General features: G+C 37.1%; 2 protein-coding genes across 5 annotated transcripts; one reads left to right on the top strand and one right to left on the bottom strand.

Annotated features, from left to right (window-relative positions):
* Window positions 1-94: 94 nt before the first annotated feature.
* On the bottom strand, window positions 95-7,468 carry timm23b (translocase of inner mitochondrial membrane 23 homolog b (yeast)). Its single transcript, XM_026224502.1, has 7 exons — window positions 6,912-7,468; window positions 5,997-6,055; window positions 5,816-5,909; window positions 5,646-5,730; window positions 2,175-2,233; window positions 1,905-2,015; window positions 95-714 (listed from the first exon to the last, which is right to left on the bottom strand). Exons 1-7 carry the CDS (start codon window positions 7,027-7,029, stop codon window positions 602-604), a joined length of 639 nt encoding a protein of 212 aa, XP_026080287.1. The 5' UTR covers window positions 7,030-7,468; the 3' UTR covers window positions 95-601.
* A 917-nt stretch (window positions 7,469-8,385) lies between these two features.
* Window positions 8,386-13,249, top strand: LOC113057249 (zinc finger protein 135). 4 transcript variants are annotated; one of them, XM_026224496.1, is made up of 2 exons: window positions 8,386-8,509; window positions 10,049-13,249. In XM_026224496.1, the coding sequence occupies exon 2, from the start codon at window positions 10,133-10,135 to the stop codon at window positions 11,522-11,524; it is 1,392 nt and encodes a 463-aa protein (XP_026080281.1). In that variant the 5' UTR covers window positions 8,386-8,509; window positions 10,049-10,132; the 3' UTR covers window positions 11,525-13,249. The 4 variants fall into 4 exon arrangements, with proteins under 4 accessions (XP_026080281.1, XP_026080284.1, XP_026080282.1 ...); XM_026224499.1 differs by lacking the exon at window positions 8,386-8,509 and adding an exon at window positions 8,568-9,028; XM_026224497.1 differs by lacking the exon at window positions 8,386-8,509 and adding an exon at window positions 9,044-9,583.
* The last annotated feature ends 12,984 nt before the right edge of the window (window positions 13,250-26,233 follow it).

Genomic DNA, 26,233 nt, shown 5'->3' with positions numbered 1-26,233 from the left:
GAATCTAAACAGAAAAAATAAAATGCCACGGAATCATTCGAGGTCATATAAACCTCATTTCAACATCTCAGCAGAACACACAAATGTAGAAAGAAACATTTTTATAGCACAGATTTATTGACCTTTTAACGGAACTGATAAACATTTCTAGTGTCCTTTAACAGTGCTGGCAATGTGCCCAAGCATCATTTCATTCGTTCATAATTACCAAGTGATAAAGCAATGAATTTGAGTAAACACTCATAATGTTTTGTTTCGTTCAAACACATTTTAAACTCAATTACAGACTGCAGTTTTGCATGCCTGCTGAATGTATTACATACACTGAAAACAAGCAACGACTTTAGTACTAAAGCAGTTATAGATTATATATACATATCTGATAATCTATCAGTTACATTAATGGGCGTTATCACATAGTCATGTTAAACTTTTATATAGTTTCAAACATAGCTCATATTAAATATCAAACGATATGTTTTTAGGAGATTGTCATTCATTTGAAGCCTCGAATGTGTGGTTTTGTGTTAAAGATATGAACAGTCATGTTTGGTATTTAGAAAATGTGTGGATTCATTAGTTGAGTGTCTTGACAGAAGCTTTAGTAGCGGGTAGAAGAGCTTCCCTTCAGATGGTGCCAGTTACTGTAGAGAGCATAGAGTCCAGAAAGCGTCAGCCCAACCAACCCGCCCCGCGCTGCGCCCCGCAAACCTCCTTCAACAACAAAACAACAGAACTTTAGGAAAACAAGTGAAAACAAGAATCGGCAGTTCCTTTAAATTTCTCTAGATGAACTTCTCTTCCTTAAGTTGCACTCACCACTCTCACCAAATTGTGTAAGATCAATGAAAGTCTCAACTATGAGAATCCAAACCTTACAGTACTAAACTCTTAAAAAGAAAGGATCCAAATAAGATTTTTTTGTAGAACCTTTTAGTAATCAGTTCCTAAAATAACCTTTTTTTCTTAGTCTGAAGAACATTTTAAAAACCTAAAAGAAAAGTATTTCCCTCTAAAGAACCTTTTTTGCAATGAAAGTTCCATGGATGTTCGAGGTTCTTCATGGAAGCATCAATGCCAGAAACAGAACCTTCCTCAAGCGATCTAGTACAAGCTGTTGTTTATATTCACAAGACACAAGGCGTAATTCTCATAATGTTTCTGGTTCAGAACCCATCAGATCTGGTCAGTGACAGTCTCACAGATGTCAGAGGCGTAAACCAGATAGAGAGGAGCCGAACATGGAGAAGAGAGATAGAGCTTTGAGAAGTGAGAGGACTCCACACCCACCATGAGTTCAGGCTTGATATGAACGAGTGAATGTGAGGCGATGAGAGCCCACCCATCGCACAGAGTCCACGGGAATGAGAATCTAAATATTAATAATAATGCATGGTCTCTCTAAACCCTGGAACCAGACTCTTCCTTGCACACATGCTGCTACATATCTGTTTTCTGTTAATATTAAACAGAAACTGGCCAAATGTGCAGAACAAAACAACAGAAAAATGGCAGTAAATGCTGTAATTGTTTTTACAGCACTATTATGATCAATGCACATTTCCTGTGAGCTTGTAAAGATGTTTGTATATCCGCTAGCCTGTGTGACACATGACTATGCAACGTGAGGCGACTGAAGTTTGATCTTGTGATCACCGAACACAAACTGCATTGATGGCAAAACTCTTATCTGACACTTAACCCTGCCAAAGACTTTTCAGCAGAGTAGGCAATGTGCTGAATCATTTTGCAACGTCAATGTTTTGGCTTTTTTTTTTGTCATCATCAGTTTGAACAATTCCCCTTTTCTCCTCTAACAAGTCTTCTACAGAAAAGGAAGTACATAACATTGCTGGATCTTCCCCTCAAGTCTGCTGACCAAATGTGATAAACATATGATCTACCTGGAGATTTGTAGAGGACGCCAGTCAGGGTTCCTGCAGCGATGGTGTTGAGGTCGTCCTCTGCCCCTCTGGCTTTCTCGATGATCACCCCAAACGCACTGTACAGCAGAGCTGAACACATACCGTTAGAAATCAATCATTATCATATGACTTCTAGATGAAAAATAATGAAGATCCAACAAAATAAAAATACCCTCCGGTTTCAAATGACTACTAAGGTGGATGAGATTCATTTTGACGGGGGAAGGAGTCTGAGTTTGGGCCCCTCACCTAATGAACCCAATGTATTTGCCCATGTGGCACCTTGGCGGGTCACCATATTCAGGATCCTGAATGGGAACGAAAAAGAGATTAAGAGTTTGATATAATCAAAGCTATATCATCAAGCTATGAAATACAGAAATTGAGAACAACACAATTAAAACGGCTCCATAAATTCTTTCTTTAAACCGATAAACATGCATATTTCTGCTTCATTACACATGAATCAGCACCTGGACTTTCAAGCGGACTCGTTCAATATCAACTTCCTTGACCTGTGCCACTCTTTAAGGAAATGCATTTTTTTGACAGGGTGATCATAACACTTTATCACCCAAACATCGTATAAATCGGCACGGTTGTCGAAACAGCAGTAGAGCGGCAGACTTTGACCCACTGTACTTGTAGAACTCGTAAAGAAGTGCATGTGAACAGCCTTGACCACAGGATGCTTTGGGACACACAGGTGTGTACACACAGATGTATTTGGCCTATTGATTCAAAACAGCTGTCACAACAATCTTTATTGATAACTAAAAATTGTGTAATATTAAAGAAATCAAACAATCTTGAATGTTGTTGCCCAAATCATTTCTTCAGGTCTGTAACGGCTGCAAAAACACAAGCATTGTCAGAAGAGGAACCAAGTGTTGTAACATCAGGATCAAATTTGTGTCCTAATCACAAGTTTTGAAATCAGCTTGAGGTTTGTTTGTTTTTTAAACTGAAGAATATTATGCTTAGTGGCCACACTATATTTAAACTGTAAAAAGAAATTGTGCGCGCACACACACACACACACAATATATTGCAATATCAGCTTCACTTTTGATAAAAGAATAAAATAAATTATATGTTCTCTCTCTCTCTCTATATATATATATATATATACACAAACACACACATTCACACACTCACTCACCTAAAGGATAATTAGGAACACCATACTAATACTGTGTTTGACCCCGTTTCGCCTTCAGAACTGCCTTAATTCTACGTGGCATTGATTCAACAAGGTGCTGAAAGCATTCTTTAGAAATGTTATGACCCATATTGATCGGATAGCATCTTGCAGTTGATGGAGATTTGTGGGATGCACATCCAGGGCACGAAGCTCCCGTTCCACCACATCCCAAAGATGCTCTATTGGGTTGAGATCTGGTGACTGTGGGGGCCATTTTAGTACAGTGAACTCATTGTCATGTTCAAGAAACCAATTTGAAATGATTTGAGGTTTGTGACATGGTGCATTATCCTGCTGGAAGTAGCCATCGGAGGATGGGTACATGGTGATCATAAAGGGATGGACGTGGTCAGAAACAATGCTCAGGTAGGCTGATGCCCAATTGGTAATAAGGGCCTAAAGTGTGCCAAAAAAACATCCCCCCAAACATTACACCACCACCAGCAGCCTGCACAGTGGTAACAAGGCATGATGGATACATGTTCTCATTCTGTTTATGCCAAATTCTGACTCCATCTGAATGTCTCAACAGAAATCCAGACTCATCAGACCAGGCAACATTTTTCCAGTCTTCAATTGTCCAATTCTAGTGAGCTTGTGCAAATTGTAGCCTCTTTTTCCTATTTGTAGTGGAGATGAGTGGTACCCGGTGGGGTCTTCTGCTGTTGTAGCCCATCCACCTCAAGGTTGTGCGTGTTTTGGCTTCACAAACGCTTTGCTGCATTCCTCTTCTATCAGCTTGAATCAGTCGGCCCATTCAATCATGGTCTCGTGACAATAAAAACAGTCCAGACAATTGTTTTAGATATGTTAGGTCAAACCCGATTCCAAAAAAAGTTGGGACACAGTACAAATTGTGAGTAAAAAAGGAATGGAATAATTTACAAATCTCATAAACTTATATTTTATTCACAATAGAATATAGATAACATATCAAATGTTGAAAGGGAGACATTTTAAAATGTCCTGCCAAATATTGGCTTATTTTGGATTTCATGAGAGCTATACATTCCAAAAAAAAGTGTCCCGAGACTCAAACTCACAACCCTTCGATTGGGAGTCCGACGCTCTAACCATTAGGCCATGACTTCCCCTTAAAACTTAAAAAAAGAAGAGGGGATGCCACACAGTGGTAAACATGGCCTTGTCCCAACTTTTTTGAGATGTGTTGATGACATGAAATTTAAAATCACCTTATTTTCACCTTAAAATTATACATGTCCTCAGTTTAAACATTTGATATGATATGTTGTATTCTGAATAAAATATTGAAATTTTAAACTTCCACATCATTGCATTCCGTTTTTATTCACATTTTGTATAGTGTCCAAAAATTTTTTGGAATCGGGTTTGTACTACAATATTGATTTTTGGCCTATACAACACTTTATTAACAATCTGGCCATGTCTGGATTTAAAAGGGTACGTACATCTTTTCCCCAACAGGACTGACTTCTTATAATTTTTTGTTTTCAGATTCTTTCCATTTCACATATATATATATATATACAGTGTACTGGCAGATTAAGGGTTTGAGGTTTCAAATGTGGCATTTGGCATTAATTGAAACAATATCTTTTTCTCCAATTGTGACGTCACAACCAGTATGAAACCACTCAACTGTCCGCATCTCAATTTAAATTCAAAAGAAAAATGCACTTGACTCTGGTTTTGGTGGAATGTGGTGCATCACCACAAAGTTACCAAAGGAAACATGAGTCCCAGTAACGCTCAGTTTTGGTTTATCTGCCTATTCACGACTCATGCTCCACTGACATCACGGAATAACATTATTGTATGGGTTTCACTTCACTTCTGCTGTTTCTGTTCCTGTGAAAGCTATGGTACACACTGTGGTGAACACTGCCCTCTGCTGCTAATGAGCGCAAGCAAGTGTGCAAGAAGTCATACAATCCAACAGTGCATTGGAAAACGAAACATCATTAAAGAGATCTCTAGTGGAAAAGAAGCCCATTTCCAGAAGAGATGAAAAAAAAATGCTTTAGTAAATCATAATTATTACAGGCAGAATGACAGATGTTGGGGTTTTGAGATACTAAACTAAGAAAAAGTAAAAAAAAAAAAAATATTATAAGATAAGAAAAAAAATTAAGAAATCAATTTATGACAAAAAGCTGAACTTGTGAGGAATTAAAAGTAACTAAATTGTACTTTTTACGTTGTAACGACTTCATCTCAGAAATTCGACATTTTATCTCATACTTTCAGGGCAATCCTGTAATGGTGGGCATTTCCTGTTTAGTGAGGTTTTCTCCTTGTTAAAATGATTTAAAAAAATTACATTTTCTCATATTATTATAATATCTTAAAAAGTCAACATTAGGAGACAATAAGTCATAACCATAAAAGGTTGAAATTGTGACTTTATCATCATAATTATGAAACATGACACAAATAAATATTATTGACTAAAGCATGATAAAGCATTTATGTGCCAGTCCATAAACAGATAGTTTATAATAGTAAACTTTAAGAACTACAGTTACAGTACTCACTGTACATTGCGAGGTTTGGACCAAGCCATGTTTCTGGTTTCAGACAAGCCCATTCTAAGTCCATTTACAGCCCCAGATACCGCACCTGTGCAGTTGTAATATTTTAGAAAATGTGAAAAGCAAACACTGAGACTCTATGACGCATGTGTGAGGAAGAAGAGAGAGGATACCTGTGATACAGCATCCACCAATAGTAAAGAAGGCCAGTTCAAAGCGTCCTCTCGTTTTGTTTGCTCCAGTGGGTAAAATGAACTCATCTGTGTCCTGTGAGCACATGATCACGACAGACATCCATTAAATCTCATATATTACAAACAAAGCTCATCTAAAACCACAGACCTCAGATCTCACCTGTATGAGATACCTGGGGTCCACATTAAGGTACGGAGAGAGGGGACTCATGCCTGTCACTGTTCAGAAAAACAGCTTTAGTAAGCGACTGAATCATGTGTAGATTAAGACAGTAGCGTGGACTGAATCAGGTCTAGATTAAGACAGTAGCGTGGACGGAATCACGTGTAGATTGAGACAGTAGCGTGGACTGAATCACGTGTAGATTAAGACAGTAGCGTGGACTGAATCACGTGTAGATTGAGACAGTAGCGTGGACTGAATCACGTGTAGATTGAGACAGTAGCGTGGACTGAATCACGTGTAGATTGAGACAGTAGCGTGGACTGAATCATGTGTAGATTAAGACAGTAGCGTGGACTGAATCATGTGTAGATTGAGACAGTAGCGTGGACTGAATCATGTGTAGATTGAGACAGTAGCGTGGACTGAATCATGTGTAGATTGAGACAGTAGCGTGGACTGAATCATGTGTAAATTGAGACAGTAGCGTGGACTGAATCACGTGTAGATTGAGACAGTAGCGTGGACTGAATCATGTGTAGATTGAGACAGTAGAGAGAACTGAATCATGAGTAGATTAAGACGGTTGCGTGGACTGAATCATGTGTAGATTAAGATTAAGACAGTAGAAAGGACTGAATCACGTGTAGATTGAGACAGTAGCGTGGACTGAACCATGTGTAGATTAAGACAGTAGCGTGGACTGAATCACGTGTAGATTGAAACAGTAGCGTGGACTGAATCATGTGTAGATTAAAACAGTAGCGTGGACTGAATCATGTGTAGATTGAGACAGTAGCGTGGACTGAATCATGTGTAGATTAAGACAGTAGCGTGGACTGAATCATGTGTAGATTGAGACAGTATCGTGGACTAAATCATGTGTAGATTGAGACAGCAGTGTGGACTCACGTGGCACTCCAGCCAGCTCAGTCTTTGAGTACTGAGGGCCAGCTGATGATCCAAACAGCCCGAGGCCTCCTGCTCTTCTTGAGTCTGGGTTAGATGAGCCTGATGACTCCTTATCCATGTCTCGAAGTTCGTGCACCTTTTTACTCAGTTAAACTTTAAAAGGTATGTCTAATTCATAGGAATAGCTTTGCGCACAAGTGTTAGCCGACAAACCCCGGATAAACACCTGTAATCTGTTCCTTGATGAGCTTTAATTTAGCAGCTCAGTGGTAATAAGGTCAAATAAGGACTCTGGCTGCCTGATAATTAGTCTATTTCTTTTTCAAAACCACAATCAGATGGTTTAATTATTCAGTATTTTCCCTCGCGTGTCGCTGCGTGGCGAATGTTGAACCCGGAGTTCCTTTTGTTTGCCGTAAAGTAAGCTGTCGGTCGACGTTCATTTAACAACCCATCACGAACAGCTCTCATCACTCAAACCCCACAGGCTTAGCATTTATACTTTAATATAATCTGAGAAAAAAAATAACCCGTGTGGTGATGTGGACAAACTGTGAATATACTAAATGTAAAGTTTTCCTGAAACAGATACACGACAGTTGCGACAGTAACTATTTCTGGCCAGATAAACATACAGGGAAAGTTAAACTAAAGCGAATTCATTCGGAGATTTGCAGATGCAGAGCAGCTGATAAATTGTTTATTAATAACCATAATGAAAAGGTTTCGTATAAAATAAAGGATGAAATGTGTGTATATATATATATATATATATATATATATATATATATATATATATATATATATATATATATATAACTGTGTAATTTAAAGGGGGATATGGAACATATACTGAAACCTTTAAATTGAATTTAACATAGATTACTAATAGACTACTTTTAATTAGTTATTAATGAAAACGCGTTTGATTCCGCTTTGTATAAATGTAGCGTTGGAATTGTTTTCATTTTACAAGGAAGATGATCAAATGCAAAAATGAGAATTATTAATTACTCAGGTAGAAGAATATACATAAACTCCAGGCCCTCTTTTTTATTTAGTCTACCATGTATTACTATTACTTCTTATATTATTATTATTTTTAAATGTGTGATTTCATATGGCCAACATACTGTTGCTCTTTTTGCATCTCTTAAAACGATATACATCTAATCAAAATACATATATCAATATAAATTCAACTAGTCGTGGTTAAAAGAGCTTTTTATCTAAAAAGGGAAAACGTGCGTTAATCTGTTTTTTTATTATTGGACAAGGGAAATATATTAATCAGCGCTGAAACGCAAATTACAGTACTTTATCATTATTTTGAGTGTCACATTTTCTTAAACTCATGTTTAGTTATTGTTATGAACAGTGTTGATTCTGTTTATACAGATATTATTGTCTGTAGTGTAAAAAGGCGTAATAATAATGGAATGCGGAAGTCCATCCATATGGTACCCACGTCAGCGGTGACGCGCCGAGGCTGTGCGTGAGAAACACATCCGAGGTGACATCGATGATGGTGATGATGATCTGACAGAGGTGCGGCAGAACACAGCCGATTTACGACCAGACAGCACATTAAATGCTCGGTAATTACATTCAATATCATTTGAACCGACATGGAAGCGTGCATACTGATGAATCAGTGCACGCGTTTGGTTAATGAGCAGATGACGTGCAGTGAGGGGACGGGGACATCACAGGGGGTCTTGTATTGAGGAATTTAAATCCATCTGAGATCATGCAGTCACTCTCTCAGGAGATCAGAATCATGTTAACGCTCTTTCACAAGTGCATTTTATTGTTGTTGTGTATCCGCGTATTATCCGTTATAAGGGATTGTATTGAGTGAATGATCTCGCGGATTGTCTGTCTTCTGTCATAGATGCATTTAAATGGTCAGCAGCTATACTTTTCGAGCAAGTGCGCGTTATTTCAGCAGAAGCTGGCGCTGGTACAGAAAGTACAGACTCTACGCATCGTGTTCAGTTTCAGTTTGTGTGTATCTGGGCCTCGCTGCAGGAGATTCGCTCAGATCGTTCATCATCGTGTTCAATATATTTGTAGGTTTATGGCGGATATATTGAATCCTGGACATTATAATGTGTGTAAGTTACAGTGAGGCTCTAGCGAGCGCGTGCCATTACAAGCTCAGAGTGATTCTACATTTAGTATTGAGACCTTAAAACGTTCTTGACGTGGATATATTGACCACGCGATAAACTAAACGTTTTGTAAAGGGCAATATACAGTTGGTCACAATCGTTTGCAGCCCCATTTAATCCTTTCCCATAATGCACCGTGCCTGCACAGTTGTGTTTCCTGTTTACCGTTGTGACGCTTTTGTTTGGCTTTTGTATCTTTATTGTCGAGGTATCAAGTAGATTGCTTTGGATTTCTTTTGCCGCGATTGATCAGAGAAGGCGAGTTTATAAATAAACGAGCCTAATGTAAACACGCGAAACTGCGAGATCTGCGAGACTTCGCGGAGTCCCGCTGATGAGGAAATACCGTGCGCGCGCGTCCGCTTTCACGTCACACTTCGACATACTGACAGATTTCGGACGAACTGCAGAACGATTCTACAGGACGTTCTCTATACAGAGCGATTCTTCTGAACGGCCTCCGAATGTCGGAATTATTCTTCAGAACGTTCTTTAAATGTCAGAATGATTCCTTTAAACGCTTTTAAATGTCAGAGTGATTCTTCAGAATATGCTTTATCTAAATGGCAGAAATGTCAGTGTAGGACCTTCTCTGATTGCAAGACTGATTCTGCAGAACGTTCTTGTTTGGATCTCATAAATGTAAATCGTGGGAAAGTCTGCTTGATGGTTGTTTGATGGTGCAGATGAGCCATATAAGCCTAAAAACCTAAAAAAGAAAAAAAGAAGAAATCCATGCAAGAGGAAGTAAACTATCTTGCATCATAGATCATGAGTCTCCAGCAAAGCTTTTTTTTTTCAATGGCCTGAGATTAATACAACTACTTTTATTAATAGAAAAAGGTCTTGTTCGAATTGACACTAGGATTGGATAGACTTTGTCAACTAGACTAATTATCATACAATAACCTTAAAAAAAAAACCTTAATCAAACTCAATATTTTTTTGTTTGTTTCCTACTAGGATTTGCTGAGGTGTAAATCAAGCCTGGAATAGTCGCAGCTCCCCAGTGAGAAAACACCAGAAGGGCCGTGAAGATCAGCCCTGATGGAAGAGACAGAAACAGAGCTGACCTGCTCCGAGCAGGACGCTTTAGGAGCAGACTTCATCACGGTGGAACTTGACACCCAGCCCATCGAATATGTGGTCAAGTGGGCCGAGGTGGGCTCGAAATTCACTTTAACCTGTGTAAAAAAGGATTTGGATGAGGCTGCCTGCTTCCCCTCCGATCAGATGGTCAAAGTGGAACCGGACGAGACTTTCATTGTCCCTTACGAAGCGGTGTACCCAGAATGTGATGATGCAGATCCAGATTGGATTGCGACGCATGAGGAGGAGGTGGGCAGCGAGTCAGACTTCAACGACAACACAGAAGCGGGGAATAGCCAACTGTGCGAAGAAGTGGACGTTTCGGATATCTGCTGGGAGAAGGAAGTGTCTCCTGCTCGAGCGTATAACTGCCGCTTCTGTGGCAAGAGCTACAGCCACTCCTCCAGTCTCGCTCGGCATCTGCACGTACACTCGGACGGATCGTCCCTCTCGTCCTCTAAAGGTTTCGGCAAGTCATGCGACAGCAAGAAGTCTCTCCAGTGCAATCTCTGCGGGGTGCGGTGCAACGGCAAGCGGCTTCTGGCGATACACAAGAAATGCCACAAAACCAAGAGACTGCACACGTGCAACACATGCGGAAAATCGTTCAATCACAGCTCGAGTCTGTCGCGGCATCGGTTGATCCATAAAAAAGGCCTGGATAAGAACGTCAGAGCGTTATACCCGACTCCAACCCCAGCTCCCTTCGTAACCCAGCACAGGTTCCCATCCGGCCACGGCACGAGTAAAAGGACGGCCGAGAAGCAGTACCAGTGCGCGCAATGCGACAGGGTCTTCAGCCACTCGGCGGGACTCTCCAAGCACCAGGTGGCGCACGTGAGACAGCTGCTCAACTCGTACACACACGACAAAGACTCCCTCGAAGAGTCCTCGGACCTCAAGATCCGCTTGAAGCTCTGCTCCCGCGACAAGCCCAACTACTACACCCTGTGCAAGAAGAACAAGCACGGTAAAGGGGGCAAGAAGAGGTTGTGGCTGCCCAACGAGGAGCGGCCGTACCCCTGCCGGATTTGCAGCAAACGCTTCAGCCACACGGCCAGCCTCACGCGGCACGAGCACACACACGCCAGCATCAAGTGCTACGCCTGCAACGTCTGCAAGAAAACCTTCATGCGGCTCTCCAACCTCAAGCAGCACCAGCAAACACACGCTACGGGAAAACTCTACAAGTGCCCACAGTGCGGGAAAACTTTCGTCCACTCCTCCAGCTTCTCGCGCCATAAGAAGGTCCACGCGGCGATGAGCCTGTCTGTGAAACAGGAAGACGTTATGTGCGAAGAGGAACTGGTCATCGATGAGGTGGCCTCGCTGGAATATGAGTCCGAGTGAGAAAGACCGAGACTCTGTCGAGGCTTTTATTATTTTTTTGGTTTGTTTTTGTTTACCCCTCATTCTTATTTTGCGAAATTGTATTTTGGGTGTGGCATCACTGGCCATGTGGTTCCGATTGAATATTATTGTAATTATTATAACCCTTTTCAGCCACCTTTTGGGGATACAGTAGCCTCCTTTGTTGATGTAAAAAGTGTTTTTGTTTTTTTTTGGTTGACATTCCGTTTTGTTTTGTTAATTCGGTTTATTTGCAAGCCAAATTGTTTAATTTAAAAGGAGGAAAGCGGATGGCATTGGCAATGCAGGTGTTATTTATTTACATTTTTAAAATAAAGTAATAAAGTACTTTTTGGAGTAGAAGGGGTGACGGGGAAAGTTAATATAACATTCAAGTTTGTTAGTACTTGAGTTTTGTGTGCAAGAAGTACATTTAAATACAATTTACTTGAACGTTGTTCCATTGAGTGTGCGGTTTGAATCAGTTATTTCTCATGTAATTATATTTAGTGACGTTATTTCTTAGACCAACTAGTTGAAGGCATTTCTCACCTGAAGTCTGGAGACTGTTTGCTGTTTGGTTTTATGGGATATATAAAAAAAAAGTGTATACAGTTCCAGTGTAAACCGCTGGAAATGTGCAAATGGAGGAGCTGTACTCCGGACTAACAAGTGTTTTGATTGTTCTGGATTCGACTAGTTTCCTCAACATGTTGTCTTTGGTACTTATTTCCATTTTGATGTTATGAAATCCATTGTGTCCATGGAGGGTATTTATATATATATATATATATATATATATATATAAAAAATAATAATAAAAAAAGAAGATGCTTATTGGACATGGACATGTATAGCTGCACTTAAAATATTGTTCATATAAATTTGTGTGTGTGTGTGAACTTGAATGAATATGAGAAAAGAATAAACCTGCAAAATGTGTGCTTTTTACTTCTGCTGTATATGTGTAAAAAGTTGCAGTTGCAAAAAGAAGTTCTATCTGATTTATTTTTCTGTATCTGCATAAGTTAAGGAATAGCCAAGGGATTTCAAATTTGAACAAACATTGCACTATTGTATTTATAGACAGAAGCACTACATATTTAGGAAATTGGAACGCGATTTTTTGATCTCCCGGTCAAAACCTCAAACTAATGAGTGCCCTCAGCGCCTTTGTGTGAGACCAGTGCTCTTCAATGCAGCACGGAAGACCTGCTCATCAGAGGTGTTTATTCAGCCTCATGTTCGATGGTCATACGCGTGTGGACCTCTGCTCACTATTTGCTATCTGAATGGAAATTGAATTGCAATTACTAACCTATTAATGATGTTTGAAGATGAGATGTTGGGGGGTGTTGAGATGCTCGTATGAAGCACAGGACACACTGTAACACCCAGAATGATGTTATTAAAAAAGAAAAAAGCTCTTTGTACTCTGTAATTTTTTGAGTTCCTATTTGTTTTTAAATATTGCCATTGTTCTTAAAGCATAAGTCATATCCCACGGCCTTATGGATCTTTAATTGCCATTGTTTTGAATCCTTTCAAATAATATAAGGTTTATCGCTCTCCATTTTTCTTTTTCGATTGCTGTAGCTATCTCATCTCTCAATGCAGCAGACCTACATCTTATAAAAAGATGTATGTTTTTGTATTGTGTTTGCCATTAGATAACAGTTTAAGAGTTCTGTCTTGCATTTTTGTAATAAACAATTGGTTCATGAATCAGTGGTCTGAGTCTATTTGCTTAAGCTTTATAGTATTAGTACGGTTCAGTCATTTCTATCACAGCCGTTTAAATGAAAAAGCCCAGATATAAGAGACCAGTCCAGTTTTGAAAGATAATCAATTCACACTTTTCATTTACTGAGAGATAGATAACTAATAATAATTTAATTGCATATTATATTAACTGACTCCAGGCCCTACCTGTAAAAGAAGTCCTTGCTGAAAATACCTCTCGCCTGCAGTTTTGTCATCGGCCAGAAGATGTCAGCAAAAGACAACTTATGGAGCGGTAACGCAAACACATCAGCAAACATCGTAAGGCTTTGTATTGTGTTCCTACCACAAGACTGTATGAAAACAGGTTCCCACAGTACAACACAAAACTGCTCAAAAAAATAAAAATAATAACCCAATTATTATATATGTTTTTAAACTTAATATTTTATCAGAATTTTGCATGCAATTTTTTTTTTACTTATAAGGAATCAAAAATAAATTATAATCTGTAGCATTTTATTTCTCATTGGCCAATGTTGATTCTGTGATATCTAGCTAATTACTGATCTTTGGCAGCAAACAAAAGCAAAAAACAAAGATATATATATGCTATTTATAAGCTACAACTAGATAATGAAGGGAGAATTTGTTGAATACTCCTCAAAACGAACTGTGACAGAACAATGGTGATTGGATCAGATGGTAGTACAGAGATATACAGTAGCATGGTAGCCATGATAAATATAAAACACCATAAACCACGGTACTTGATAATGTAAAGTGTAAGGTGTAACGTTAGGTTAGTTTATTTTTGGAAACGGAGATATATCAAATGCTGTTGTTTATCCTGCTGCCCACCACAATAACTTCAACTAACTAAAATTACCATGGTCATTAAAGAGATTGTAAAACAGGCCTGTGATTCTAGAGTTAGCACGTAGCATTTCTGTGATATGGCTAAATCAATTACAAAATCGTTCTGAACATGCATACAAGCCAAGTCAGAAAGTCAACTTTATTTCTAAAGTGCTTTATATTGTAACACAGCAGCTTCTCATTAAATCAGATTCACATTCTGTCAGCTAACTGTGCCAAATTCATCAGTCATACTGCATAAATATGTGCATATGCATGTACAGTACTTTTAGTTTTAGAAGAGTTAAAATAGTTTTCAATACGTTTTTGCTTTAGCATGCAGTGTGTGTGTGTTTTGTGGTTTTGTGAGCAGTATCTATGAATCAATACTAGTAGCTAATCAATAATTACTAGTATATAACAAATAAGTACAAGTATCTATTTAATAGGTTTGAGTACCTAATTAATAAGTATTAGTTTATCATAATAAGAACTAGTATCTAATAATAATTGGTAAGAGTATCTAATATATAGTACTAGTATCTAAAAATAAGTACTATTACCTAATGAATAACTACTAGTACATAAAAACAATCACAAATGGAATACATACTAGTCAAAACTGAATAGCTGATCTCAATGACAGATATTCATAGAAGTCAATGGCAAAAATGTTACATTTGGTACTTGTAACAACAGAATATTTAATAGTCACCATTGAAATAAGTACTAGTATTTAATCAATTACAAGTACTAGTATCTACTGAATAAGTACTAGTGTCTAAAAAGTTACAGTATCTAATAAATAAGTACTAGTGACTATTTAATAGGCACTAATGAACGAGGACTATAATATCTAATGAATATGTACAAGTATCTTTAAAAAAAGTACTAATACCTAAAGAATAAGCACTATAGCTAATGAATAAGTACTAGTACTTAATGGAAAAGATACTAGTATATAAAAAAATAAGTACTAGTGGCATGAAAATACTAGATACTAGAACGGCTTATAGATTAAACGTTAAAAACGGCTTTCCATAGCTTCGTGATCAGGTTCGCAAAATTATTCTTTGAACCGAACTGATCAAAAGATTAATTTTGATCAATTCCACAAAACTGAGTTTTATGAACAAAAAAGTCAAAATACTTACAATATGTTTTTTTTATCCCCAATAACTTGAAATTGAACTTTGTGACTACACACGTCTGACTTCCACATGAAATGTCTAAAGAGAAAGACCAAAGAGTTATTAGATTGAATGTGTTATTAAAATAGATTCAGCAATAACAGCATATCGTATATTGTGTACTGAGACACTATCAGGACAAAGCATCTTTCTCCAATAGGATATTGCCCCTGTCAGCGGCCTCAGCTCAGGTCAGTGAACGAGCTCTTGATGAGGTGGCAGAAACATGTAAGTGTCCATGTGTGACTGTTTCATGGTAAACATTGTCAAAGACCTACATTTCCAAAGACCAACAAAGTTATGCCATATGCCGTCCACACAAGAAGAAACATATAATTGCTCAAACTGTGGTAAACCAGGCTGTCCAAACCTGCTCCGGGAGAGCCAGTGTCCAGCAGAGTCTAGCTCCATCCATAATGAAACACTCCTGAAGCAGCTCATCCAGCTCTTCAGACTCGTTCAGAAACTTGGTGTTAGCTAAACTCTGCAGGACACTGGCTCTGCAGAAACAGGTTTGAATAACACCCCTGTACTAAACACTTTTAAACACACCTTGAATACATTTGATGTTTTGTGCTTTGCTCACTTAGATGTTGTTGTTTTTCTTTTAACTTTAAGTTAAGCTGCTGTAAACGTTACATGTAGAGCAGAGCTTCTCAACTTTTTTGACCACAACTTTGTCAAAGTCCAAATTTAAAGATTTAAAATAATCCCAATTTGATTGTGTTTTTAGCATTTCAATTAAGAGTATGCTAATATAACTACAATAAAATAAAAAAAAAACATAAGTTATATTTCTTTGATTAGTGAGAGGTGGTTTACAGATTCATTTTCAATAATATTCTGCATTGATTGAAAAAAATTGAGTGTTGCCATATGGCAACCCTGTACTGATGTAAAATTGCAGTAGCTCTCATTTTTAAATAAATAAATATATATTTATATAATTATGATTGTTGATAATAATAATGAATATATTTCTAATACTGTATTTTTATTATTACTGGCAAAAAAAAATACATTACTATTACTTGCAAAAAACATGCAGTTAATGTTAATAATATAACTTTTTTTATTTTTAATATGTTTTTTTTTTTTTACACATGTAACACAATTAGATTAATTGACAAGAAACGGCAAGCAACACATTAAATTAAACATGAAATTTTGAAGTAGGAAGACTAAAAAACATCTTGTATAACATACTCAATAATATATATATATATATATATATATATTGTACAGTGTAGGTGTAAACACGACTGCATTTTTCTCAGACCTTGCACTCAAAAACCTATTGGTGGCGCTCTAACACCAGAACCTGTGCACAATGAGAGCGTCTCCTCTCTGTCCCTCTCTGAAATATGTCCCAGGGTCGGCCAGGCAGCCATGGGATCCCATCAGATGAAGAGATGAAGAGATGAAGAAATAAATGCGTGTGGACACGGAGGCGGGGCGGCGAGAGAAAGAAACATACAGAAAAGAGAAAACAAGTTCCCATTTGAATTCTGCTGCTCCAACGGGGAGTTCTTGGGCCATCGAAGTGAGGCAATCAAGTTTGCCATTGTTGCCAACCTTCGGGGCTCAGGCTTCCTGGTAACCCTAAAGTGAATTAGCTGAGCTTTTCTGCAAGCCTAGAAACAGCTCCTCTGTTCCCCAACAACAAAAAGCCCATTGAGATGAAGGGAGCTCTGGCCTCCCCGGGCTCTTGGAAAGCCAACCCCGGGCCGATGAATGGAAGCTCCAGCTCCCATTAAGACACTGGCCACTGTGGGAAATGCTGGTGATGTCATTATCAATGCATTTCGAACTGTTTTTGTTGCTTTTTCACAGCTTCGACCCGCAGCCTCCCCCTTATCCGCTAGTGTTCCCTTCCTGTTCCCTTTAGACCCCCATTATGAGATGCCTCCCCGTGCTGGACTAAAAAGGGGCGAAAACAGTACGAAGCTCGGCTGCTATGGAAACGTGGAAACAGAACAGCGAATGGGAGGGGAGGAGGTGTTCCTCTTTGAAATCAGTCAGTGTGAGAGGGAGTGACAGCACAGAGGAAGAGAGAGAGAGAGAGAGACCCGCAAGTATTACAACACCTCAAACAAATCTGCAATTCTTCATGCTCCAGCCGTTCCCCACACAAAGAGTCTGAGCGTTCAATTGAGTTTTGGGATCTCACAGTGTCCTGCGTCCAGGATCCCCAGACCGCATTGACTCAACTTTAAAATGCATCAGCTGAATGAAGTCAAAGTGAAAAAGAGTAGAGAAGTCGTCATTCATGAGTCATTTCTTTATTTATACTAGTTTTATGTCTATACTATGGATCTCAGTGAAATCTGTAGGGTATTTCAGTTCAAAATCTAAAGAAAATAAGTGTGTTTTGCAAAAAGAAAATGTAACAAAACAAAACAAAACAAAAGTAAACCATCCAGACAGATTACAGTAATGAGAATTAACCCTTTGCTAAGCACTGACTTAAAAAGTTACTTAAATTAAACTGATGCTTTCTGACATATTTTATAGACAATCTTTACTCTTTTATAATTTATATTGGTGAAATATAAAACACTGTGTTACTGGTAACAAAAACAAAACAAAACAACAACAACAAAAAAACAACAACAATAAAAACTGTTTTAAGTATTGGAAATAAAGCTCAAGAAGGACTAAAACAAAACAAAACAATGAAAACAAAACAAACAGAAAACCAAACAAAACAAAAATAAAAAAACAAACAAACAAGCAAACAAACAAAACAAAATAAAAACAAAAATCTTAGCAAATTAAATTAACAAGCAAAACAAGCAAACAAACAAAACAAAACAAATATTTAATCTAAACAGAAATTATAAAAACAATAACGAATAAGAATGAATAATTACAAAATCACATAATAAATTAAAACAAAATCTGAAAATATAAAAATAAATAATTCAAAACAACCCAATCTCACGGCAATTCATACAATGTTTTACGAGGTGGCTTATTCGTACGATTTCGTACGACCACACTCGTACAAATTAATACGATTTTTGCCAAATCGTAAGTATTTTATGAGTTACACAATTCGTATGAATTTTTACGAATGACTTACACCTAACCCCACCCCTAAACCAAATTGTACAAATTCGTATGAATTGGCCGTTAGATAGCATTGTTCAAAACATTAACAGTATGTTCTAGAATAATATGTGATGAGATGGTTTTAAATGAATTGTTATAAAAACTATGGTAAAAGGCTGACACAGACAGACAGACAGGATAAACATGGTGTTTGTTGTTGTAATCTTAAAATAAGTCTTTCAATGTGTATATGAATCTCCTTCACCTTTACAGTTTCAAAGATGTTTCTTCAAATAAACATGAAAAACAACCCCCAAAAATTGTCAGAAGCAGATTACATCTTTTTTTCTTTTTGTACATCAGGTTTATTTTCCTTCTTCACTCAACAATGTGAAAAATGACAATAAAGCTGACTTTGACAAGTAGCGAAAGTACAGAGTGTTTTTAATACAATCTAGATTCACGTAGCGTACGCTTTTCAAGGTGACTTGGTGAAAAGACAAGCCATACATCATACGGAGTCCCACAATACCATTCAAGAAGGATGCTAAACCTAAAAACACTTGACTTTTGAGAACAGAACATTTTTACATGCATGCAGATATTGATTAAAAATTCATAACCTTTTTATGTTTGTCCATCTTCTATCTAGGCTATTATTAACAACAGGTTCTTCTGTTGTAATACAAATAAACACAAACATTCACTTTTATGTTGTACCTCTTTATTTATTTAGGTTATGTTCATCTTTTTAAGGCTTATATAGTTATCAATTTTTTTTTTAATAATGTTATTGATAGTCACCTTTATTTATTTATATAGTGCTTTAAACAAAATACATTGCGTCAAAGCACTGAACAACATTCATTTGTAAAACAGTGTGTCAATAATGCAAAATGATAGTTAAAGTTTGAATTCAGTGACGTCATCTCTGTTCAGTTTAAATAGTGTCTGTGCATTTATTTGCAATCAAGTCAATGATATCGCTGTAGATGAACTGTGCAAAGTATAACTGTTGATGACATTTAGGAAAGAAAAAAATATATATAAAAAAAGTAATGCAAAATGCAGTTATTGTATGTAGCTTTGATAAGTCAAAAGTGCATGTGGGGCGGTGCCTAATAGTCATGAAAATAATGTCATAATGCTTTATAATGATTGTATTTATGCAAAATACAATCTTAAGGATTTTGGTGAAATGTGACCCAGACATGTTTTGGTGAGATTCGGCCATTAGCAGGGACTGTAGTGAAGCAGTTTAGCTAAAATCTCTTTCTTTGGAACAAACTGGTCTCCAATGAGAGGAAACGTGCTCAAGTCTTTGAGGAGGTAAAAACTATTGTGAGCTCTGAGAAGTTCTCACGATGCTTTGTAAAGACTCTTCTCTCGCTCGTTTGGCTACCTGCCTGGGTCACTTCAGGCTAACTCTCCGTGTCACCATGGGGCTTTTCTGCCTAAACGCTAAATGGTGAAAATAAGCATTTAGGAGCCGACTCGTCCACTGTGTTCTCACAGGCAGAATTAGCATATGAAACAAACACACTCGGAAACATTCCCGGGAAACGAGCGAGGGAATAAATGTCTTCATTTGAGGTCCCTGCTGCAATCCTGCACCCACGGAGGGATTCAGCCGTGTCTCTGCAGCATTCAGTGGAAGTGGTTTGTAGTGGGAGCTGTTTGCATAAATCGGATCTGAATGAGGACGTGCTCCGACTCGACGATTCCCGATTACATGCGAATCAGAAAGCCTCTATGTTATCTTCTGAAAACCAAAAGCGAGTGTGAACAGCTCTCAGAGAATTATTATCACATCTAGAATGAAATCTACGGCGTGCCATTCAATAACAATCGTCTGTGGATTCATCACGCCTTTATGGAAAACGAAAGCTTCTTTTATTTGTTGATTTTTATTTATTTATTTTATTTTCTTCTCTTCTCTAATCTCTCCTTCTGGCCTCTCCACATCATGGGGTCTTGTCGATTGGGGAGGGTGCAGAAACATTACACCGATGTTTCAAAACTCGTCAGAAATGGGTATTATGCAGCAGCTGATAAGGCTGCGGTTTAATGGGGGTGAAATTCAACTAGTGCCAAAGGGCAGAATAAGAAGATAAGCAGAAGCTAATTACTCCACTCTTACAATAGCGTGGAGCTGCTGTTCATTTGGTGATGTTTATAATGCACAAAACTCGCCTCAGGACCACTAACTGAAACAAGAAATGCCAACAAATAGACTGCGGTGAAACTTTCCTGTACACCACCAATGTTTGATGATAACTCTGCTCATTATACAAAATATCCATTACAGGAACATCATGAAAACAATGAGATGCGCCTCTGAGGGCAATAGAGAATATTACCGAAACTATATAGTTATTATTATTATTAATTTTTGTAAAATATAACCAAAAAACGAGGGCTTATTGTCAGTTTTAAAACATTTGTTTTTTTATTTCTTTTTTCAGAAGGCTAATTGGGCATAAATACAAGTGAAACAACTTAAGATATTCATTGAGGGAAAAATGTGGAATGGAGCTTGATTTTCATCGACTGGGAATTTAACTGATTGTTTTTTTAAAGAAAGAAAGAAAGAAAAAGAAAGAAAGAAAGAAAGAAAAAAGTATGAATGAACTCGGGTGGTTGGAGGTTTTTTTGTGACTTTCTGGGTTCAGTGCAAGTTAATCTCAGAAGACAGCATTTGTGTCAAAATGCTGACAAATACACTTCAATTTGTGCTTTATGAACAAAAAACACTTCTTGAAATGAATGGGGACAATTATTTTTGAGGTTTTAAAAGCAGAAATGTGAAGCTTATACTTGAGAGAATTTTGGTATGCTTTTGAACCCATCATTTTTTTTTTTTTTTTTGCATAGATTTATCAAATCACTTGCATTCACATAGACTCTTGGTTATTTTGTAGAAGTGTTTGTTTTTGGTATCTTTGGTATGTTGCATACAGGCTAACAAAATTGATTTGCACATTTTATAACTGCATAATCACTTAAGTTAAATCTTATGCAGTATTTCGGCTGTAATGTTCTTGTCATTTATCTTGATGTGCACTTAATAACATTGAATGTGCATTTATATACTTCATATATATTTATTTACATGTACTTTCAGATAACATTATTAATAAAATCACTTTTTTAATCATCTTTTGTTGTTTTAAATAGGTTTTGTTGTGTTGGCTACTAAAGCACATGTAAAGCACTCAATTGTACTTTTAACTGAAGTGTGTCTTTGTTATTACAAGTTAATGTTTTACTTGTACAAACTTCATCATATCCAATGTGTAAATAAAAATAGCCTATTGAATATTTACATTTGAAGAGAAATGATATTAAAGTATATTTAAGGTGATGATAAGTGTGTGTCCTCACATATTAATCGTATTTCAAGGACAATAAAAGTATGAAATGACATATAAGACTTCTTAAGTAAAACTAAAGCACTCTAAAGTTCAGCTAATTTCATTAAGTATAAATTGAAATTCTAATACATTTTCATTTAATTGCAAAGAGCAATTGCAATTCAGTGTAATTAAAATGCAATTAAGTGCCTGAAAACATCATAAAAACATGCTGAAATCTACTTCTTTTTCCTATGGGATTGTAGTGGTGACACAGTTTTAAAATTGGATATACACAGATTTACAAACATTTAATATTTTTTAAATTACCTTTAATCAGCTTGTGTTTTATTGATTTTTTTTTATTATTTTATTATTTTTTTGCAAGTGCATACAGTCGTCCTAGAACAGTAATTACAGGTGTAGAGGATCACATGAATAATATGAACATTATCCAGTAACGCCTGACATCTGTAGTTATTTAAATCTTTCTGCCAGATGTTGTGCTTGAAGTGTCTTGTTGTGTTTCTTTAATGTAAATGCCACTCTCATTCTGATATATAATGCGATGGCATACACAAGGAGACTCTTCACTGCTGCTGTCCCTCTGCATCCTCACTTTGGATACGTTTCTTGTGAGTAGTATTTCGACCGGCTGGAGTCAGCAGGACCTGACCTGCAGTGAAGCACGTCTTGCTGTCACCAGAAAGCTGAAGGTCGGCGGTGCTCTTGGCTCAGCTAAGACGATCCTTCCTGCTCCTGTTAAACACCCCCTCAGGGCTCTTTCTCTCACCCAGGACAGCTCAGCTTTCCCTCCTCTGGCCTATCACAACGCTCTTTCAGCTACCACTGGCACAATTAGTGCCTCATTACCCCCCACCAACCGCATCACCTTCTCCTGAGCTCACTGCGTTGTGTTACACTCCACATTAGGGGGGCGACCTGGGACCTAAGTGTAGGGAATGAGCTTTGCCGATTCAGTGGGAATGTGATAGCACCCTCACATGCTAATGCAGGAAGCAAAGGGATCCGCTCTTTCTTACTCTCTCCATCTCTCGCTCTAATTCACTTGAATTCAGTGTATAATTTGCAGTCTTGTGTAGTCAACATTTAAGCATTGTAATTATGCTTGTTGTCTTATGCAGATTTTAAAAAAATGTATACATTGTGTCTGCATTTTTATTCTATTGCTATAATGTTTATAATTTGTTTTTGTACACTTTTTTCAGGTATTTTTGGAAACCAACTGGAATAAACTAAGTTTGTGTTGAAGTGCTAAAAGAAAAAGAAAACTACTAAGACTAAAACTAAAATCACTAAAAGTAAAATGAAAGTTGTAAGTTAGAATATTAATCCTACAATTCACGGCCCACCACTAGAAGTCATGGATATACAGATATACAATGCGTATTGTTTAGACTTGTTTTGTCAATGAAAACCAGTGTTAATAATCATTGAAATTATGTATGTACTTAACCTCCGGTTGCTCCAGTGGGACTCTCACTGTTATTATACTATAGATTGCTACGAATAAAAGCAACTGCAAAATGATAGCTTGCTGTTTGCTTTTGTACTAAATATAATTCTGAACAATGTGATAATTACATATAGACAGCAGTACATATTTGGAAAAAGTAATGATTTTAACCCACATACGTAATTTAGAGTTATTAATATGACTGTAATATATATTATTAAAACATAAAAATGTAATAGCAAGTAGTGCACATAATACGTTCACATCGTAATTGTAAATCTGGGCCAATTTTTTATTTTATTTTATTTTAGTTTAGTTTAGTTTTTTATTTAGTGGATGGTAAAGGGAGGATAGGAGGGGATGATTTTCAAACAGATTTTTACACAGGAATAAATTACATTTTAAAAGATATTAAAATACAATAATTAATAGCTTTTACTGTATTTTTTAAATTAATAAATACCTTGGTGAACATTAAAGTATAACAGTATGGAAATCTCTTCTGAACTATGAAAAAGGACCATCAAGATGAGGAGCGACCTTATTTCCCAAATGTTTTCTTTAATATTTGATGGCCTTTTTTTTATCTGAAGTGATTATCTCTGGTAAATATGCATCATAATGGAATTGCTGTTATTTAAAAAAGTTGAGGAAAGTTTTATCATGTCTCACAAACAACTGTTTTTATGGTCTTAAAATTAGATCAGCTTCTTTTGTAAACTAATAATGAGAGTAAGCACTGTTTTAATTACAAGTTGGTGGGTTTATGTTGCACACCGCGGCGTGGAGATGAAAAATCGGCCTCCTCCACCAGCTTCCTTCAGTGCAGCGTGGCTGGTTTAATTACCAGATGAAGTAGCTCATTCTACTCCTCATCCTCCCATCTCAGCTCTGTGGGATGCAGTGCCGTCTTCGCTGAATTTCCTTTCCTTCAACCACATGATAATTGACACCCCCTCTGCCTTCAAGCTGAGAGAGAAACCAGAGAGAGGGAAAAAGAGCACAGAAAAAAGTGGGGAAAGCTGGAGTGTCCCGCAGCCCAATCATGAGATCCGCGAGCAGAGCCTCTTTCTCTCCTCGCACAAACAAACACTTTCATGGTTCAAAACCCGACGGCGACTCAAGATGCGATTTCTACGAGCAAACAGCCGGCGGGGCCCCTGGCGTGTCTTATCAGCTCAGAGCAGAGGGCCGCAGAGGCCCAGGCAATTTGAGTCCTTGATAGACACGGGCCTGGATTGCTGTGAGAAGATGGGGAGGAAGAGAATGAAGAGGGAAGGAGAGGAGCGAGAGGGCGAGTGTTTACTAGTAACCTTACGTGTTTTAAGTAAAGACAGAAATTTATAATGAAAAGGAAACTTTGTGTGTTGTTGTGCAGCAGTGTTTTTGAGGAGCTGATTTCTGAAGTCTGCTTTAAGAGTTATGAAAGAGAGATCCAGATAAAGTCACTAGACCGTGTGTTACTGTGATTTTACCATGGTTAATGGGAGTTGCTAGGAAGAGGAGTGCTTTAAACCAGTGTTATTTTAATATTATGTATTATTTTAGCACTTATTACTCCTTTGAATTTCCTTTATTATTTTTTTTCTCCTGAAATTTTAATTTTAATTTTAGTTTAAGTGATTTTTGTGACTTTTTATTTCAGTTAGTTGCAAAGTGGTTTACATTTTTATTTACTTTTATCCAAAGCGGCTTCCAAAAAAGGAAGAGAAGATTTTTTAAATCTAATATTTATATTTTATTTTATTTCAGATTTAAGTTAAAATTTAAATGATTTTTTTGTAATGTCAAAGTTTTTACATTAACCAAATGTGCAGCTTTCTCTTCTGAAATATGAAACCATCAAGATGAGGAGTGTTTTCATCACTTTGGTACATTTCTCAGATCAGAATTGAAATTCTCAAAACTACCTGTTCAATTCTCACATCATCTAGTCATTTATACACATCATAAAACCAGTTTCTCATTCTTTGGATCAAGTTGCGATTGCTTTTGTACATTCATGCAATTGATTATGCACATTTATCTGCGGTTTCCTACATTATCAGTTGCTCATGTCATGTTGCTCAAAATGTATTATTCAGTTTTCTGTGCAATAGTCTTACCCCTCAAAACATCGTCTTTAGTTCATCGTATAAGTCATTAAATGCAAAATGGTTAATCTAGTTGTCACAAACTGCCAAGCACACTTTTTATTTTTATTTTTTACAAATTATTATTAGACTTTTTGTCAATTTGGCATGAATTGTGCAAGTGAATATTTACTAATGAAGAGAATGTAGATGATAAACCAATGATAAACCATTTCTCTGAAATAGCTCAAAGGTTCATCTCATGAATCTTCAGTTGAAAAGCTTATACTGTAAAGACAGAGGACAACACAAGAGTTACAAATTCTGAAAATTGACTTATTTCCATCTTTGTGCCCATATTTCTTTTTCCTTTTCTATATCACAATGGCATTGTAAAGTTTTTTATTTTATTTTTTTATTCCTTGGGTAAGACCACTAGTAAAGGTGTAACTGGGAATTCTATCCAGTCTCTTTCAATCAATATCTCACATACAGTAATGTGCAAATTTGTACTTTTGAAATGGATGTATGGCATACATAAGCATATGGCATACTGTTCAATCCCATAACTTTCATCCAAAATGTTGCCATAGTTTACATCAGAACATCCCTCCAGAGTACACTGTTATATTGACAACATGACTAAACAATTTGACTGTCTTATCCATAAACTATGACACAAGGACTTGTCATTCGATGGCACTGACATGTTCATTGACACGGATATTTACTTTTGAGAGATGAACTAAGGATTTTGAGTAAGAGAGTGGCTTTTTGCAGGTTATCCATGGTGTTTTGCTATTTGTACAAATTGTTTTGAGAAATGCACTTACTGTTTTGCAAATTGTGAGTTTGATTCGAGAAATGTACCAAAGCGACTGAGAAAAACTGTAACTCTTCAGAATGATATATATTACACATATAGATAGATAGATAGATAGATAGAAAGATAGATAGACAGACAGACAGACAGACAGACAGAC

The sequence above is a fragment of the Carassius auratus genome, chromosome 38, assembly GCF_003368295.1.
Source record: "Carassius auratus strain Wakin chromosome 38, ASM336829v1, whole genome shotgun sequence".
Taxonomy (NCBI): Eukaryota; Metazoa; Chordata; class Actinopteri; order Cypriniformes; family Cyprinidae; genus Carassius; species Carassius auratus.
The sequence above is the reverse complement of the archived record's forward strand: the minus strand, read 5'-3'. Positions and strand labels throughout refer to the sequence as shown.